Source organism: Bombina bombina, chromosome 9, assembly GCF_027579735.1.
Source record: "Bombina bombina isolate aBomBom1 chromosome 9, aBomBom1.pri, whole genome shotgun sequence".
NCBI lineage: Eukaryota > Metazoa > Chordata > Amphibia > Anura > Bombinatoridae > Bombina > Bombina bombina.
This window is the reverse complement of record NC_069507.1, coordinates 234,773,480-234,790,979: the sequence shown is the minus strand read 5'-3', so window position 1 is coordinate 234,790,979 and position 17,500 is coordinate 234,773,480. Positions and strand designations below refer to the sequence as shown.

The 17,500-nt window shown below is 35.9% G+C and overlaps 1 protein-coding gene across 1 annotated transcript in view; it reads left to right on the top strand.

The window, feature by feature from the left end:
• The window catches only part of VWA2 (von Willebrand factor A domain containing 2), a 113,608-nt gene that overhangs the window by 32,776 nt on the left and 63,332 nt on the right, over nt 1–17,500 (top strand). Inside the window, exon 2 of the mRNA XM_053692694.1 lies at nt 7,922–7,971. Within this exon, the coding sequence (XP_053548669.1) occupies nt 7,923–7,971 (49 nt within the window). The 5' untranslated portion in view covers nt 7,922. The remainder of the gene's footprint in view (nt 1–7,921; nt 7,972–17,500) is intronic.

The following is a 17,500-nucleotide window of genomic DNA, read 5'->3' as shown; positions in this document are numbered from 1 at the left end:
ATTTGCAGCAATTTCTTTCATGTAATTAGCAAGAGTCCATGAGCTAGTGACGTATGGGATATACATTCCTACCAGGAGGGGCAAAGTTTCCCAAACCTCAAAATGCCTATAAATACACCCCTCACCACACCCACAATTCAGTTTTTACAAACTTTGCCTCCTATGGAGGTGGTGAAGTAAGTTTGTGCTACGTTGATATGCGCTCCGCAGCAAGTTGGAGCCCGGTTTTCCTCTCAGCGTGCAGTGAATGTCAGAGGGATGTGAGGAGAGTATTGCCTATTTGAATGCAGTGATCTCCTTCTACGGGGTCTATTTCATAGGTTCTCTGTTATCGGTCGTAGAGATTCATCTCTTACCTCCCTTTTCAGATCGACAATATACTCTTATTTATATACCATTACCTCTGCTGATTTTCGTTTCAGTACTGGTTTGGCTTTCTACAAACATGTAGATGAGTGTCCTGGGGTAAGTAAATCTTATTTTCTGTGACACTCTAAGCTATGGTTGGGCACTTTATTTATAAAGTTCTAAATATATGTATTCAAACATTTATTTGCCTTGACTCAGAATGTTCAACATTCCTTATTTTCAGACAGTCAGTTTCATATTTGGGATAATGCATTTGAATCAATCATTTTTTCTTACCTTAAAAATTTGACTTTTTTTCCCTGTGGGCTGTTAGGCTCGCGGGGGCTGAAAATGCTTCATTTTATTGCGTCATTCTTGGCGCGGACTTTTTTGGCGCAAAAAATATTTTCTGTTTCCGGCGTCATACGTGTCGCCGGAAGTTGCGTCATTTTTTGACGTCCTTTTGCGCCAAAAATGTCGGCGTTCCGGATGTGGCGTCATTTTTGGCGCCAAAAAGCATTTAGGCGCCAAACAATGTGGGCGTATTATTTGGCGCCAAAAAATATGGGCGTCGCTTTTGTCTCCACATTATTTCAGTCTCATTTTTTCTTTGCTTCTGGTTACTAGAAGCTTGTTTATTGGCATTTTTTCCCATTCCTGAAACTGTCATTTAAGGAATTTGATCAATTTTGCTTTATATGTTGTTGTTTTTTCTCTTACATATTGCAAGATGTCTCACGTTGCATCTGAGTCAGAAGATACTTCAGGAAAATCGCTGTCTAGTGCTGGAACTACCAAAGCTAAGTGTATCTGCTGTAAACTTTTGGTAGCTATTCCTCCGGCTGTTGTTTGTATTAATTGTCATGACAAACTTGTTAAAGCAGATAATATTTCCTTTAGTAATGTACCATTGCCTGTTGCAGTTCCCTCAACATCTAAGGTGCAGAATGTTCCTGATAACATAAGAGATTTTGTTTCTGAATCCATCAAGAAGGCTATGTCTGTTATTTCTCCTTCTAGTAAACATAAAAAATCTTTTAAAACTTCTCTCTCTACAGAAGAATTTTTAAATGAACATCATCATTCTGATTCTGATGACTCTTCTGGTTCAGAAGATTCTGTCTCAGAGATTGATGCTGATAAATCTTCATATTTATTTAAAATGGAATTTATTCGTTCTTTACTTAAAGAAGTACTAATTGCTTTAGAAATAGAGGATTCTGGTCCTCTTGATACTAATTCTAAACGTTTAGATAAGGTATTTAAATCTCCTGTGGTTATTCCAGAAGTTTTTCCTGTTCCTAATGCTATTTCTGAAGTAATTTCCAGAGAATGGGATAAATTGGGTAATTCATTTACTCCTTCTAAACGTTTTAAGCAATTATATCCTGTGCCATCTGACAGATTAGAATTTTGGGACAAAATCCCTAAAGTCGATGGGGCTATTTCTACCCTTGCTAAACGTACTACTATTCCTACGTCAGATGGTACTTCGTTTAAAGATCCTTTAGATAGGAAAATTGAATCCTTTCTAAGAAAAGCTTATCTGTGTTCAGGTAATCTTCTTAGACCTGCTATATCTTTGGCTGATGTTGCTGTAGCTTCAACTTTTTGGTTGGAGACTTTAGCACAACAAGTAACAGATCATGATTCTCATAATATTATTATTCTTCTTCAGCATGCTAATAATTTTATCTGTGATGCCATTTTTGATATTATCAGAGTTGATGTCAGGTTTATGTCTCTAGCTATTTTAGCTAGAAGAGCTTTATGGCTTAAAACTTGGAATGCTGATATGGCTTCTAAATCAACTCTACTTTCCATTTCTTTCCAGGTTAACAAATTATTTGGTTCTCAGTTGGATTCCATTATCTCAACTGTTACTGGTGGGAAAGGAACTTTTTTACCACAGGATAAAAAATCTAAGGGTAAAAACAGGGCTAATAATCGTTTTCGTTCCTTTCGTTTCAACAAAGAACAAAAGCCTGATCCTTCATCCTCAGGAGCAGTTTCAGTTTGGAAACCATCTCCAGTCTGGAATAAATCCAAGCCTTCTAGAAAGGCAAAGCCTGCTTCTAAGTCCACATGAAGGTGCGGCCCTCATTCCAGCTCAGCTGGTAGGGGGCAGGTTACGTTTTTTCAAAGAAATTTGGATCAATTCTGTTCACAATCTTTGGATTCAGAACATTGTTTCAGAAGGGTACAGAATTGGTTTCAAGATGAGACCTCCTGCAAAGAGATTTTTTCTTTCCCGTGTCCCAGTAAATCCAGTGAAAGCTCAAGCATTTCTGAATTGTGTTTCAGATCTAGAGTTGGCTGGAGTAATTATGCCAGTTCCAGTTCTGGAACAGGGGATGGGGTTTTATTTAAATCTCTTCATTGTACCAAAGAAGGAGAATTCCTTCAGACCAGTTCTGGATCTAAAAATATTGAATCGTTATGTAAGGATACCAACGTTCAAAATGGTAACTGTAAGGACTATCTTGCCTTTTGTTCAGCAAGGGTATTTTATGTCCACAATAGATTTACAGGATGCATATCTGCATATACCGATTCATCCAGATCATTATCAGTTCCTGAGATTCTCTTTTCTGGACAAGCATTACCAGTTTGTGGCTCTGCCGTTTGGCCTAGCTACAGCTCCAAGAATTTTTACAAAGGTTCTCGGTGCCCTTCTGTCTGTAATCAGAGAACAGGGTATTGTGGTATTTCCTTATTTGGACGATATCTTGGTACTTGCTCAGTCTTTACATTTAGCAGAATCTCATACGAATCGACTTGTGTTGTTTCTTCAAGATCATGGTTGGAGGATCAATTCACCAAAAAGTTCATTGATTCCTCAGACAAGGGTAACCTTTCTGGGTTTCCAGATAGATTCAGTGTCCATGACTCTGTCTTTAACAGACAAGAGACGTCTAAAATTGATTTCAGCTTGTCGAAACCTTCAGTCACAATCATTCCCTTCGGTAGCCTTATGCATGGAAATTCTAGGTCTTATGACTGCTGCATCGGACGCGATCCCCTTTGCTCGTTTTCACATGCGACCTCTTCAGCTCTGTATGCTGAATCAATGGTGCAAGGATTACACAAAGATATCTCAATTAATATCTTTAAAACCGATTGTACGACACTCTCTAACGTGGTGGACAGATCACCATCGTTTAATTCAGGGGGCTTCTTTTGTGCTTCCGACCTGGACTGTAATTTCAACAGATGCAAGTCTCACAGGTTGGGGAGCTGTGTGGGGATCTCTGACGGCACAAGGAGTTTGGGAATCTCAGGAGGTGAGATTACCGATCAATATTTTGGAACTCCGTGCAATTTTCAGAGCTCTTCAGTCTTGGCCTCTTCTGAAGAGAGAATCGTTCATTTGTTTTCAGACAGACAATGTCACTACTGTGGCATACATCAATCATCAAGGAGGGACTCACAGTCCTCTGGCTATGAAAGAAGTATCTCGAATTCTGGTTTGGGGCGGAATCCAGCTCCTGTCTAATCTCTGCGGTTCATATCCCAGGTATAGACAATTGGGAAGCGGATTATCTCAGTCGCCAAACGTTGCATCCGGGCGAATGGTCTCTTCACCCAGAGGTATTTCTTCAGATTGTTCAAATGTGGGAGCTTCCAGAAATAGATCTGATGGCGTCTCATCTAAACAAGAAACTTCCCAGGTATCTGTCCAGATCCCGGGATCCTCAGGCGGAAGCAGTGGATGCATTATCACTTCCTTGGAAGTATCATCCTGCTTATATCTTTCCGCCTCTAGTTCTTCTTCCAAGAGTAATCTCCAAGATTCTGAAGGAATGCTCGTTTGTTCTGCTGGTAGCTCCGGCATGGCCTCACAGGTTTTGGTATGCGGATCTTGTCCGGATGGCCTCTTGCCATCCGTGGACTCTTCCGCTACGACCAGACCTTCTGTCGCAAGGTCCTTTTTTCCATCAGGATCTCAAATCCTTAAATTTAAAGGTATGGAGATTGAACGCTTGATTCTTGGTCAAAGAGGTTTCTCTGACTCTGTGATTAATACTATGTTACAGGCTCGTAAATCTGTATCCAGAGAGAGATATTATAGAGTCTGGAAGACTTATATTTCTTGGTGTCTTTCTCATCTTTTTTCTTGGCATTTTTTTAGAATTCCGAGAATTTTACAGTTTCTTCAGGATGGTTTAGATAAAGGTTTATCCGCAAGTTCTTTGAAAGGACAAATCTCTGCTCTTTCTGTTCTTTTTCACAGAAAGATTGCTAATCTTCCTGATATTCATTGTTTTGTACAAGCTTTGGTTCGTATAAAACCTGTCATTAAGTCAATTTCTCCTCCTTGGAGTTTGAATTTGGTTCTGGGGGCTCTTCAAGCTCCTCTGTTTGAACCTATGCATTCATTGGACATTAAATTACTTTCTTGGAAAGTTTTGTTCCTTTTGGCAATCTCTTCTGCCAGAAGAGTTTCTGAATTATCTGCTCTTTCTTGTGAGTCTCCTTTTCTGATTTTTCTTCAGGATAAGGCAGTGTTGCGAACTTCTTTTGAATTTTTACCTAAAGTTGTGAATTCTAACAACATTAGTAGGGAAATTGTGGTTCCTTCATTATGTCCTAATCCTAAGAATTCTAAGGAGAAATCATTGCATTCTTTGGATGTTGTTAGAGCTTTGAAATATTATGTTTAAGCTACTAAGTCTTTCCGAAAGACTTCTAGTTTATTTGTTATCTTTTCTGGTTCTAGAAAAGGCCAGAAAGCTTCTGCCATTTCTTTGGCATCTTGGTTGAAATCTTTAATTCATCTTGTCTATGTTGAGTCGGGTAAATCTCCGCCTCAAAGGATTACAGCTCATTCTACTAGGTCAGTTTCTACTTCCTGGGCGTTTAGGAATGAAGCTTCGATTGATCAGATTTGCAAAGCAGCAACTTGGTCCTCTTTGCATACTTTTACTAAATTCTACCATTTTGATGTATTTTCTTCTTCTGAAGCAGTTTTTGGTAGAAAAGTACTTCAGGCAGCGGTTTCAGTTTGAATCTTCTGCTTATGTTTTTCATTAAACTTTATTTTGGGTGTAGATTATTTTCAGCAGGAATTGGCTGTCTTTATTTTATCCCTCCCTCTCTAGTGACTCTTGCGTGGAAAGATCCACATCTTGGGTAATCATTATCCCATACGTCACTAGCTCATGGACTCTTGCTAATTACATGAAAGAAAACATAATTTATGTAAGAACTTACCTGATAAATTCATTTCTTTCATATTAGCAAGAGTCCATGAGGCCCGCCCTTTTTTTGGGGTGGTTATGATTTTTGTATAAAGCACAATTATTCCAATTCCTTATTTTATATGCTTTCGCACTTTTTATCACCCCACTTCTTGGCTATTCGTTAAACTGAATTGTGGGTGTGGTGAGGGGTGTATTTATAGGCATTTTGAGGTTTGGGAAACTTTGCCCCTCCTGGTAGGAATGTATATCCCATACGTCACTAGCTCATGGACTCTTGCTAATATGAAAGAAATGAATTTATCAGGTAAGTTCTTACATAAATTATGTTTTTTGGTCAAATTCTACCCACCACATTCCTTATTTGGAGGAGCCAGTCTGGAGATGACAGGGCTTGCCATGGTCATTGTGTTTACAAAATCTCTATTGTTTGGACTCAGAAATGATAAGATAATACACTACAGTTAAGGGACAGTTATGTGGCAGGGCTAGGCTTGTGAAGCTGCTATGTACTCTGTGAGTTTTAAGGTCTGTAAAAGTTGCAATTTTCTGGCTTAAATTACAGGAAAATGGGGCAAAACTGATAATGAAAGTATATTGCACAGTTGTTTTATTATAAATATATAAATATTCAATCATTTTTATATTATAATCCCAAAGTGTTTACTGTCTCTTTGCCTACTTCTTATCCAACTCATCAGATAAGATAGTTTTGACTGAGTACAATTTACACATAGCTTTCTGAGGGGAAGTCACCATTTTGTGGGTGTGGCCATTTATGGAGGGGGTGGGTCATAGGTGGAATGTAAGTGAGATAGTTGGCATGTCTGGTGGTTCAGTGGGCATGTCTGGATGGTTTGTGGTCATGTCTGGCTGATCAGTAGGTATGTCTGGATGGTTTGTGGTCATGTCTGGCTGATCAGTAGGTATGTATGGATGGTTTGTGGTCATGTCTGGCTGATCAGTAGGCATGTCTGGATGGTTTATGTTCATGTCTGGCTGATCAGTAGGCATGTCTGGATGGTTTTTGAGGGTGTGTCTGGCTGATCAGTAGGCATTTCTGGATGGTTTGTGGTCATTTCTGGCTGATCAGTAGGCGTGTCTGGATGGTTTTTGGGCAAAAAAATTCTCAAAAGAGTGACACATATCTATCTCAGAAGGACAGAACTCAGTATTAGGGAGTGTCTCTCTCAAATATGGACATTTACGACAAGGTTTACTTCTATCAAATGGATTTCTTTCTCTTTGTATCCTTTTTAAAACTCAGCTCTTTTTCAAAGGGTCAAGAGTATGCACACTTGTGCACTATATGGCAACAGTGTATACAAGAATGTTTGTAACAAAATTAGTTATGTATGTAGCGCCCTGCACTTACAAGTGTAAGTAGCTATTTGTAAAGGCTTTAAAGGGACACTCAAGTCAAAATTAAACTTTCATGATTCAGATAGAGCAAACAATTTAAAACAACTTTCCAAATTACTTCCATTAACAAAATGTGCAGTCTTTTTATATTTACACTTTTTGAGTCACCGGCTCCTACTGAGCATGTGCAAGAATTCACAGAATATCCCTTTATGCATTTGTGATTGGCTGATGGCTGTCACATGATACAGGAGGAGTGGAAATAGACATAACTTTGAAATTTGTCAGACAAAAATCTACTGCTCAAAGTTCAGACTAAGTGCTACTGCATTCTCTTTTTATTGTGCACTTGTTGTTTATGCAAATCTACTGTATTTAGGTGACTTGTGTAATTTTCTTTTTCACTATCTTTTCATAGTTTCATAGCTTACCTGAATTGTAATATGGCAGTATTGAAAGCAATACAGGGGGGGGGGGGGGATTGGAAGAGCATTCTGGTCAAGAGATTGAGACAATTTGACTGCAAAACTGAATAAAGAATAATATAAAAATATACTATGATTTTAGATATGATGAATTGCTGCTGTTACATGGCAGAAGCTTTATTCCAAGAAAACTGTTTGTGACAAGAGGTCATAATTCAGGGTTGGAGGAAAAAAGATTTAATCTCCTGCAACTGAAACGTTTTTTCACTGTAAGAGCAATACAATTGTGGAACTTATTACTAAAGGAGGTAGTGAATGCCAATACCTTAGATACATTTAAAAATGGGTTGGATACATTTCTGTCTATAAACAAAATTTAGGGATATGATTGCTTGTGTTAAATGGGTCACCTTTTAATGGGATTAATTTAAGATCAACTGGAGCTTATTTGTATGGGTTGAACTTGATGCACTTCTGTATTTTTTTCAACCTCATCTACTACTACTATGTTACATTATACACATTTTGCTTTATATTGCATCAGTCTCTTAATATGAACCTAATGCTGGTTGCCTTTATTTTCAGAATGAATTTGATACAGATTAGTTTAACTCTGCTGTCCCTTGCATCCCATGGTATGTATTTATACACACTATTATTATATAGATACATATTTATGTATACACACTGTTATTATAGAGATACATATTTATGTATGTATACAACACTTTTATTATATAGATACATATTTATGTATACACACTGTTATTATAGAGATACATATAGATACATATTTATGTATACACACTATTATTATATAGATACATATGTATGTATTTATACACACTATTATTATATAGATACATATGTATGTATTTATACACACTATTATTATATAGATACATATGTATGTATTTATACACACTATTATTTATAGATACATATGTATGTATTTATACATACTATTATTATATAGATACATATGTATTTATACACACTATTATTATATAGATACATATTTATGTATGTATACACACTATTATTATATAGATACATATTTATGTATACACACTGTTATTATAGAGATAAATAATCATGTATTTATGCACAGATATTATTATAGAGATACATATGTATATATTTATACACAGATATTATTAGAGATACATATGTATGTATTTATACACACTATTATTATATAGATACATATGTATGTATTTCTTTCATGTAATTAGCAAGAGTCCATGAGCTAGTGACGTATGGGATATACATTCCTACCAGGAGGGGCAAAGTTTCCCAAACCTCAAAATGCCTATAAATACACCCCTCACCACACCCACAATTCAGTTTCACAAACTTTGACTCCCATGGAGGTGGTGAAGTAAGTTTGTGCTAGATTCTACGTTGATATGCGCTTCGCAGCAGGCTGGAGCCCGGTTTTCCTCTCAGAGTGCAGTGAATGTCAGAGGGATGTGAAGAGAGTATTGCCTATTTGAAGTCAATGGTCTCCTTCTACGGGATCTATTTCATAGGTTCTCTGTTATCGGTCATAGAGATTCATCTCTTACCTCCCTTTTCAGATCGACGATATACTCTTATATACCATTACCTCTACTGATTCTCGTTTCAGTACTGGTTTGGCTGTCTACTATATGTAGATGAGTGTCTTAGGGTAAGTAAGTCTTATTTTTTATGACACTCTAAGCTATGGTTGGGCACTTTATATGTAAAGTTCTAAATATATGTGTTTAAACTTATATTTGCCTTGATTCAGGATAATCAGTATTCCTTATTTCAGACAGTCAGTTTCATTATTTGGGATAATGCATATGAAATATTTTTTTCTTACCTTAAAATTTTTTTTCAATTGACTTTTTTTCCCTGTGGGCTGTTAGGCTCACGGGGGCTGAAAATGCTTCAATTTATTGCGTCATTTTTGGCGCTGACTTTTTTGGCGCAAAAATTTTGTCATTTCCGGCGCCCTAATTGATGCCGGAAGTTTGCGTATGGTTGCGTCATATTTGACGTTCAGACGTTTTTTGCGCCAAAATTGTGGGCGTCGTTTTTTTCGGCGTCACAGAATGTGGCGTCATACTTGGCGCCAAAAAATATAGGCGTTGTACTTGGTGCCAATAATGTGGGCGTCATTCTTGGCGCCAAAAAATGTGGGCGTCATTCTTGTCTCCACCTTTTTTTCACATTATTTCAGTCTCATTTTTCATTGCTTCTGGTTGCTAGAGGCTTGTTCATTTGGCATTTTTTCCCATTCCTGAAACTGTCATTTAAGGAATTTGATAATTTTGCTTTATATGTTGTTTTTTCTATTACATATTGCAAGATGTCTCAACATGACCCTGGATCAGAATCTACTTCTGGAAAGACGCTGCCTGATGCTGGTTCTACCAAAGTTAAGTGCATCTGTTGTAAACTTTTGGTAACTGTTCCTCCAGCTGTTATTTGTGATAACTGTCATGATAAACTTTCTAATGCAGATTGTATTTCCATTAGTAATAATCCATTACCTGTTGTTGTTCCTTCAACATCTAATGTTCAGGATGTCCCTGTTAATGTGAAAGAATTTGTTTCTAAATCTATTAGGAAGGCTCTGTCTGTTATTCCTCCTTCCAGTAAACATAAAAGGTCTTTTAAAACTTCTCATATTTCAGATGAATTTTTAAGTGACCGTCATCATTCTGACTTATCTGTTTCTGAGGAGGATCTATCTGGTTCAGAAGATTCTGCCTCAGATATTGACACTGATAAATCTTCATATTTATTTAAGATGCAGTTTGTTCGTTCTTTACTTAAAGAAGTGTTAATTGCATTGGATATGGAGGAATCTAGTCCTCTTGATACTAAATCTACTAAGCGTTTAAATTCGGTTTTCAAACCTCATGTAGTTATTCCTGAAGTTTTTCCAGTTCCTGATGCTATTTCAGAAGTAATTTCTAGGGAATGGAATAGTCTGGGTACTTCATTTACTCCTTCTCAAAGGTTTAGGAAATTGTACCCTGTGCCATCTGATAGATTAGAGTTTTGGGATAAAATCCCTAAAGTTGATGGGGCTATTTCTACTCTTGCTAAGCGTACTACTATTCCTACGGTGGATAGTACTTCATTTAAGGATCCTTTAGACAGGAAGATTGAATCCTTTCTAAGGAGAGCTTATTTATGTTAAGGTAATCTTCTTAGACCTGATATTTCTTTGGCTGATGTTGCTGCAGCTTCAACTTTCTGGTTGGAGGCTTTAGCGCAACAAGTGTCAGACCATAATGCTTATAGCATTGTTAAACGTCTTCAACATGCTAATAACTTTATTTGTGATGCCATTTTTGATATCATTAGAATTGATGTCAGGTATATGTCTTTAGCTATCTTAGCTAGAAGAGCTTTATGGCTTAAATCTTGGAATGCAGATATGACCTCTAAGTCAACTTTGCTTTCTCTTTCTTTCCAAGGTAATAAATTATTTGGTTCACAGTTGGATTCTATTATTTCAACTGTTACTGGGGGGAAAGGAACCTTTTTGCCTCAAGACAAAAAATCTAAAGGTAAATACAGGGCTGCTAATCGTTTTCGTTCCTTTCGTCAGAATAAAGAACAGAAGCCTGACCCTTCCCCTAAAGGAACGGTTTCCGTTTGGAAACCTTCTCCAGTCTGGAATAAATCCAAGCCTTTCAGAAAGTCAAAACCAGCTCCTAAATCCGCATGAAGGTGCGGCCCTCATTCCAGCACAGCTGGTAGGGGGCAGGTTACGATTTTTCAAAGATATTTGGATCAATTCGATTCACAGTCTTTGGATTCAGAACATTGTTTCTCAAGGATACAGAAAAGGTTTGAAGATAAGAGCTCCTGTTAGAAGATTTTTTTCTCTCTCGCATTCCAGTAAACCCAGTGAAGGCTCAGGCATTTCTGAAATGTGTTTCAGATCTAGAGTTGGCTGGGGTAATTGTACCAGTTCCAGTTCTGGAACGGGGTCCGGGGTTTTACTCAAATCTATTCATTGTACCAAAGAAGGAGAATTCCTTCAGACCAGTTCTGGATCTAAAAATATTGAATCGTTATGTAAGAATTCCAACATTCAAAATGGTGACTATAAGGACTATTCTGCCTTTTGTTCAGCAAGGGCATTATATGTCCACAATAGATTTACAGGATGCATATCTTCATATTCCGATTCATCCAGATCACTTTCAGTTTCTGAGATTCTCTTTTCTAGACAAGCATTACCAGTTTGTTGCCCTTCCGTTTGGCCTAGCAACAGCTCCAAGGATCTTTTCAAAGGTTCTCGGTGCCCTTCCCTCTGTAATCAGAGAACAGGGTATTGCGGTATTTCCTTATTTGGACGATATCTTGGTACTTGCTCAGTCTTTACATTCTGCAGAATCTCATACGAATCAACTTGTGTTGTTTCTTCAAAAACATGGTTGGAGGATCAATTTACCAAAGAGTTCTTTGATTCCTCAGACAAAGGTAACCTTTTTGGGCTTTCAAATAGATTCAGTGTCCATGACTTTGTCTCTAACAGAAAAGAGACGTCTGAAGTTGGTATCAGCTTGTCAAACTCTTCAGTCTCAATCATTCCCTTCGGTAGCTTTTTGCATGGAAATTCTAGGTCTCATGACTGCTGCATCGGACACGATCCCCTTTGCTCGTTTTCACATGAGACCTCTTCAGCTTTGTATGCTGAACCAGTGGTGCAGGGATTATACAAGGATATCACAAATAATATCCTTAAATCCCAATGTTCGGTCTTCTCTGACTTGGTGGTTGGACCACCATCGTTTAATTCAAGGGGCCTCTTTTGTTCGCCCAACTTGGACTGTGATCTCAACAGATGCAAGTCTTTCAGGTTGGGGAGCTGTATGGGGATCTCTGACAGCGCAGGGGGTTTGGGAATCTCAGGAGGTGAGATTACCAATCAACATTTTGGAACTCCGTGCGATTTTCAGAGCTCTTCAGTTCTGGCCTCTTCTGAAGAGAGAGTCGTTTATTTGTTTTCAGACGGACAATGTCACAACCGTGGCGTATGTCAATCATCAAGGTGGGACTCACAGTCCTCAAGCTATGAAAGAAGTATCTTGGATACTTGTATGGGCGGAATCCAGCTCCTGTCTAATTTCTGCGGTTCACATCCCAGGTATAGACAATTGGGAAGCGGATTATCTCAGTCGCCAGACGTTATATCCAGGCGAATGGGCTCTTCACCCAGAGGTATTTCTTCAGATTGTTCAAATCTGGGGACTTCCAGAAATAGATCTGATGGCCTCTCATCTAAACAAGAAACTTCCCAGGTATCTGTCCAGATCCAGGGATCCTCAGGCGGAAGCAGTGGACGCGTTGTTGCTTCCTTGGAATTATCATCCTGCCTATATCTTTCCGCCTCTAGTTCTTCTTCCAAAAGTGATTTCCAAAATTCTAATGGAACGTTCGTTTGTACTGCTGGTAGCTCCAGCATGGCCTCACAGGTTTTGGTATGCGGATCTCATTCGGATGGCCAGTTGCCAACCTTGGACACTTCCGTTAAGACCAGACCTTCTATCTCAAGGCCCATTTTTCCATCAGGATCTCAAATCATTAAATTTGAAGGTATGGAAATTGAACGCTTGATTCTTAGTCATAGAGGTTTCTCTGACTCAGTAATTAATACTATGTTACAGGCTCGTAAATCTGTGTCTAGGAAGATTTATTATCGAGTCTGGAAGACTTACATTTCTTGGTGTTCTTCTCATAAGTTCTCCTGGCATTCTTTTAGAATTCCTAGAATTTTACAGTTTCTTCAGGATGGTTTGGATAAAGGTTTATCTGTAAGTTCTTTGAAAGGACAAATCTCTGCTCTTTCTGTTCTTTTTCACAGAAAGATTGCTAATCTTCCTGATATTCATTGTTTTGTGCAGGCTTTGGTTCGTATCAAGCCTGTCATTAAGTCAATCTCTCCTCCTTGGAGTCTTAATTTGGTTCTGAGGGCTTTACAGGCTCCTCCGTTTGAACCTGTGCATTCTCTGGATATTAAATTACTTTCTTGGAAAGTTTTGTTCCTTTTGGCCATCTCTTCCGCTAGAAGAGTTTCTGAGTTATCTGCTCTTTCTTGTGAATCTCCTTTTCTGATTTTTCATCAGGATAAGGCGGTGTTGCGGACTTCATTTCAATTTTTACCTAAGGTTGTGAATTCTAACAACATTAGTAGAGAAATTATTGTCCCTTCATTGTGCCCTAATCCTAAGAATTCAAAGGAGAGATCTTTACATTCTTTGGATGTAGTAAGAGCTTTTGAAATATTATGTTGAAGCTACTAAAGATTTTAGAAAAACTTCTAGTCTATTTGTTATCTTTTCTGGTTCCAGGAAAGGTCAGAAAGCTTCTGCCATTTCTTTGGCATCTTGGTTAAAGTCTTTGATTCATCATGCTTATGTGGAGTCGGGGAAGTCCCCGCCTCAAAGGATTACGGCTCATTCTACTAGGTCAGTTTCTACTTCCTGGGCTTTTAGGAATGAAGCTTCTGTTGATCAGATATGCAAAGCAGCAACTTGGTCTTCTTTGCATACTTTTACTAAATTCTACCATTTTGATGTTTTCTCTTCTTCTGAAGCAGTTTTTGGTAGAAAAGTACTTCAGGCAGCTGTTTCAGTTTGATTCTTCTGCTTATGATTTCATTTTTTTTCGTTATTTGGATTAAAACTTTTGATTTGGGTTGTGGATTATTTTTTCAGCGGAATTGGCTGTCTTTATTTTATCCCTCCCTCTCTAGTGACTCTTGCGTGGAAGTTCCACATCTTGGGTATCTGCTATCCCATATGTCACTAGCTCATGGACTCTTGCTAATTACATGAAAGAAAACATAATTTATGTAAGAACTTACCTGATAAATTCATTTCTTTCATATTAGCAAGAGTCCATGAGACCCACCCTTTTTGTGGTGGTTATGATTTTTTTGTATAAAGCACAATTATTCCAATTCCTTATTTTGATGCTTTCGCTCCTTTCTTATCACCCCCCTTCTTGGCTATTCGTTAAACTGAATTGTGGGTGTGGTGAGGGGTGTATTTATAGGCATTTTGAGATTTGGGAAACTTTGCCCCTGCTGGTAGGAATGTATATCCCATACGTCACTAGCTCATGGACTCTTGCTAATATGAAAGAAATGAATTTATCAGGTAAGTTCTTACATAAATTATGTTTTATACCCAATATTATTATATAGATACATATGTATGTATTTATACACACTATTATTATATAGATACATATGTATGTATTTATACACACTATTATTTTATAGATACATATGTATGTATTTATACACACTATTATTATATAGATACATATGTATGTATTTATACACACTATTATTATTATAGAGTAGATATGTATGTATTTATACACACTGTTATTATTATAGAGATACAGTAGTTACACATGTATGTATTTATACACACTGTTATTATTATAGAGATAGTTACAGATGTATGTATTTATATACATACTGTTATTATTATAGATATAGATATGTATGTATCTCTATAATAATAACAGTGTGTATAAATACATACATATCTATCTCTATAACAACAGTGTGTATAAATACATACATGTGTAACTACTGTATCTCTATAATAATAACAGTGTGTATAAATACATACATATCTATCGCTATAATAATAATAGTGTGTATAAATACATACATATGTATCTATATAATAATAGTGTTTATAAATACATACATATGTATATATAAAATAATAGTGTGTATAAATACATACATATGTTACTATCTCTATAATAAGAACAGTGTGTATAAATACATACATATGTAACTCTCTATAATAATAACAGTGTGTATAAATACATACATATGTAACTATCTCTATAATAATAACAGTGTGTATAAATAGTTACATATGTATGTATTTATATACACTTATTATTATAAAGATAGTTACATATGTATGTATTTATACACACTGTTATTATTATAAAGATACAGTAGTTACACATGTATGTATTTATACACACTATTATTATAGAGATAGTTACATATGTATGTATTTATACACACTGTTATTATTATAGAGATAGTTACATATGTATGTATTTATACACACTGTTATTATTATAGAGATAGTTACATATGTATTTATACACACTGTTATTATTATAGAGATAGTTACATATGTATGTATTTATACACAGTTATTATTATAGAGATAGTTACATATGTATGTATTTATACACACTGTTATTATTATAGAGATAGTTACATATGTATGTATTTATACACACTGTTATTATTAACGAGATAGTTACATATGTATGTATTTATATACACTGTTGTAATTATTATAGAGATAGTTACATATGTATGTATTTATACACACTGTCATTATTATAGAGATAGTTACATATGTATGTATTTATACACACTGTTATTATTATAGAGATAGTTACATATGTATGTATTTATACACACTGTTATTATTATAGAGATAGTTACATATGTATGTATTTATACACACTGTTATTATTATAGAGATAGTTACATATGTATGTATTTATACACACTGTTATTATTATAGAGATAGCTACATATGTATGTATTTATACACACTGTTATTATTATAGAGATAGTTACATATGTATGTATTTATACACACTGTTATTATTATAGAGATAGTTACATATGTATGTATTTATACACACTGTTATTATTATAGAGATAGTTACATATGTATGTATTTATACACACTGTTTTTATTATAGAGATAGTTACATATGTATGTATTTATACACACTGTTATTATTATAGAGATAGTTACATATGTATGTATTTATACACACTGTTATTATTATAGAGATAGTTACATATGTATGTATTTATACACACTGTTATTATTATAGAGATACAGTAGTTACACATGTATGTATTTATACACACTATTATTATTATAGAGATAGATAATTATGTATGTATGTATACACACTGTTATTATAGAGATACATATTTATGCATTTATATACACATTATTGCATAGATACATATAGATACATATTTATGTATTCATACACACTTATTATAGAGATATATATGTATGTATACAAACTGTTATTATAGGGATACATATAGATACAAATGTATGTATTTTAGAACCTCTATCTCTCTTCTATACACAGAAACTAGTGATAAAGTGATTACACTTCTCACTATATATCACACTATAAGACTGCCTTAAAGGGACAGTACACTGTAAAATTGTTTTTCCATACATGTATTTTAAATGACTTGTTATACCAACTGCAGAGTATAAAATATTTGAGAAATTGCATTTTCGGGTTTATTTGTGTATCTGAAGTAGCTGGCTTTGTGCTTTGAAACCACAGCCTATTACAATGGGTTGAGCTTCAGGTAATATCAGATCTCATTATGTTATCACTTTCATGTACACAGACTTGCTTCCTTATCTTATATTTGTCTGGAACACCAAAGCTCAATACATAGAGAGAACAATGGAAAATTATAATTTTATTACTTACCTATCATGCCCCCCACTGAGGGTGTAATCTCTTCTGCTGGCTGTGTTTACTTAGGCTTGTCAATAGCATATACGCAAGTATCAAAACTTTCAGTATAGGTTGGGAAACTACAAGCTAAATCAGCTATTTAAAATGCTGAAATATGAGTAAAGGAGCTACTTGCAACCAATTTAATACACTCTAGCAGGTAAAAAGGATCATTGGGAATAATTTAAAGGGGAGAAAGTTTTTGGGTGAACTGTCCCTTTAAAGGGACAGTGTACTGAAACATTGGTTCCTCAATGTGTTTTACAATGACTTGTTATACCAGGTACACATTTTAAAATGTATGGGAAATTGCACCTTTAGATATAATTATGTATATGAAATAACTGTTACTGCTAATGGAAAACAAAACCCAATCAAATGGATTGCGCTAGCAGAGAAAGCAGACCTCATCTTTTCTGTCTAATTATCTACACAAGTCCTCCTTATCTTCTTTTTTCTACTGTTTACTCAAAGGTCAATACTTAGAGAGCACAATGGAAAATAAACATTTTATTACATCTCTGTCACTGCCCCCCACTGGAAGTATTTTATCTAAACCTTCTTGTTTACATGGTTTTTGTGTAACCAGAAGTTCAGAAATGTTCAGTA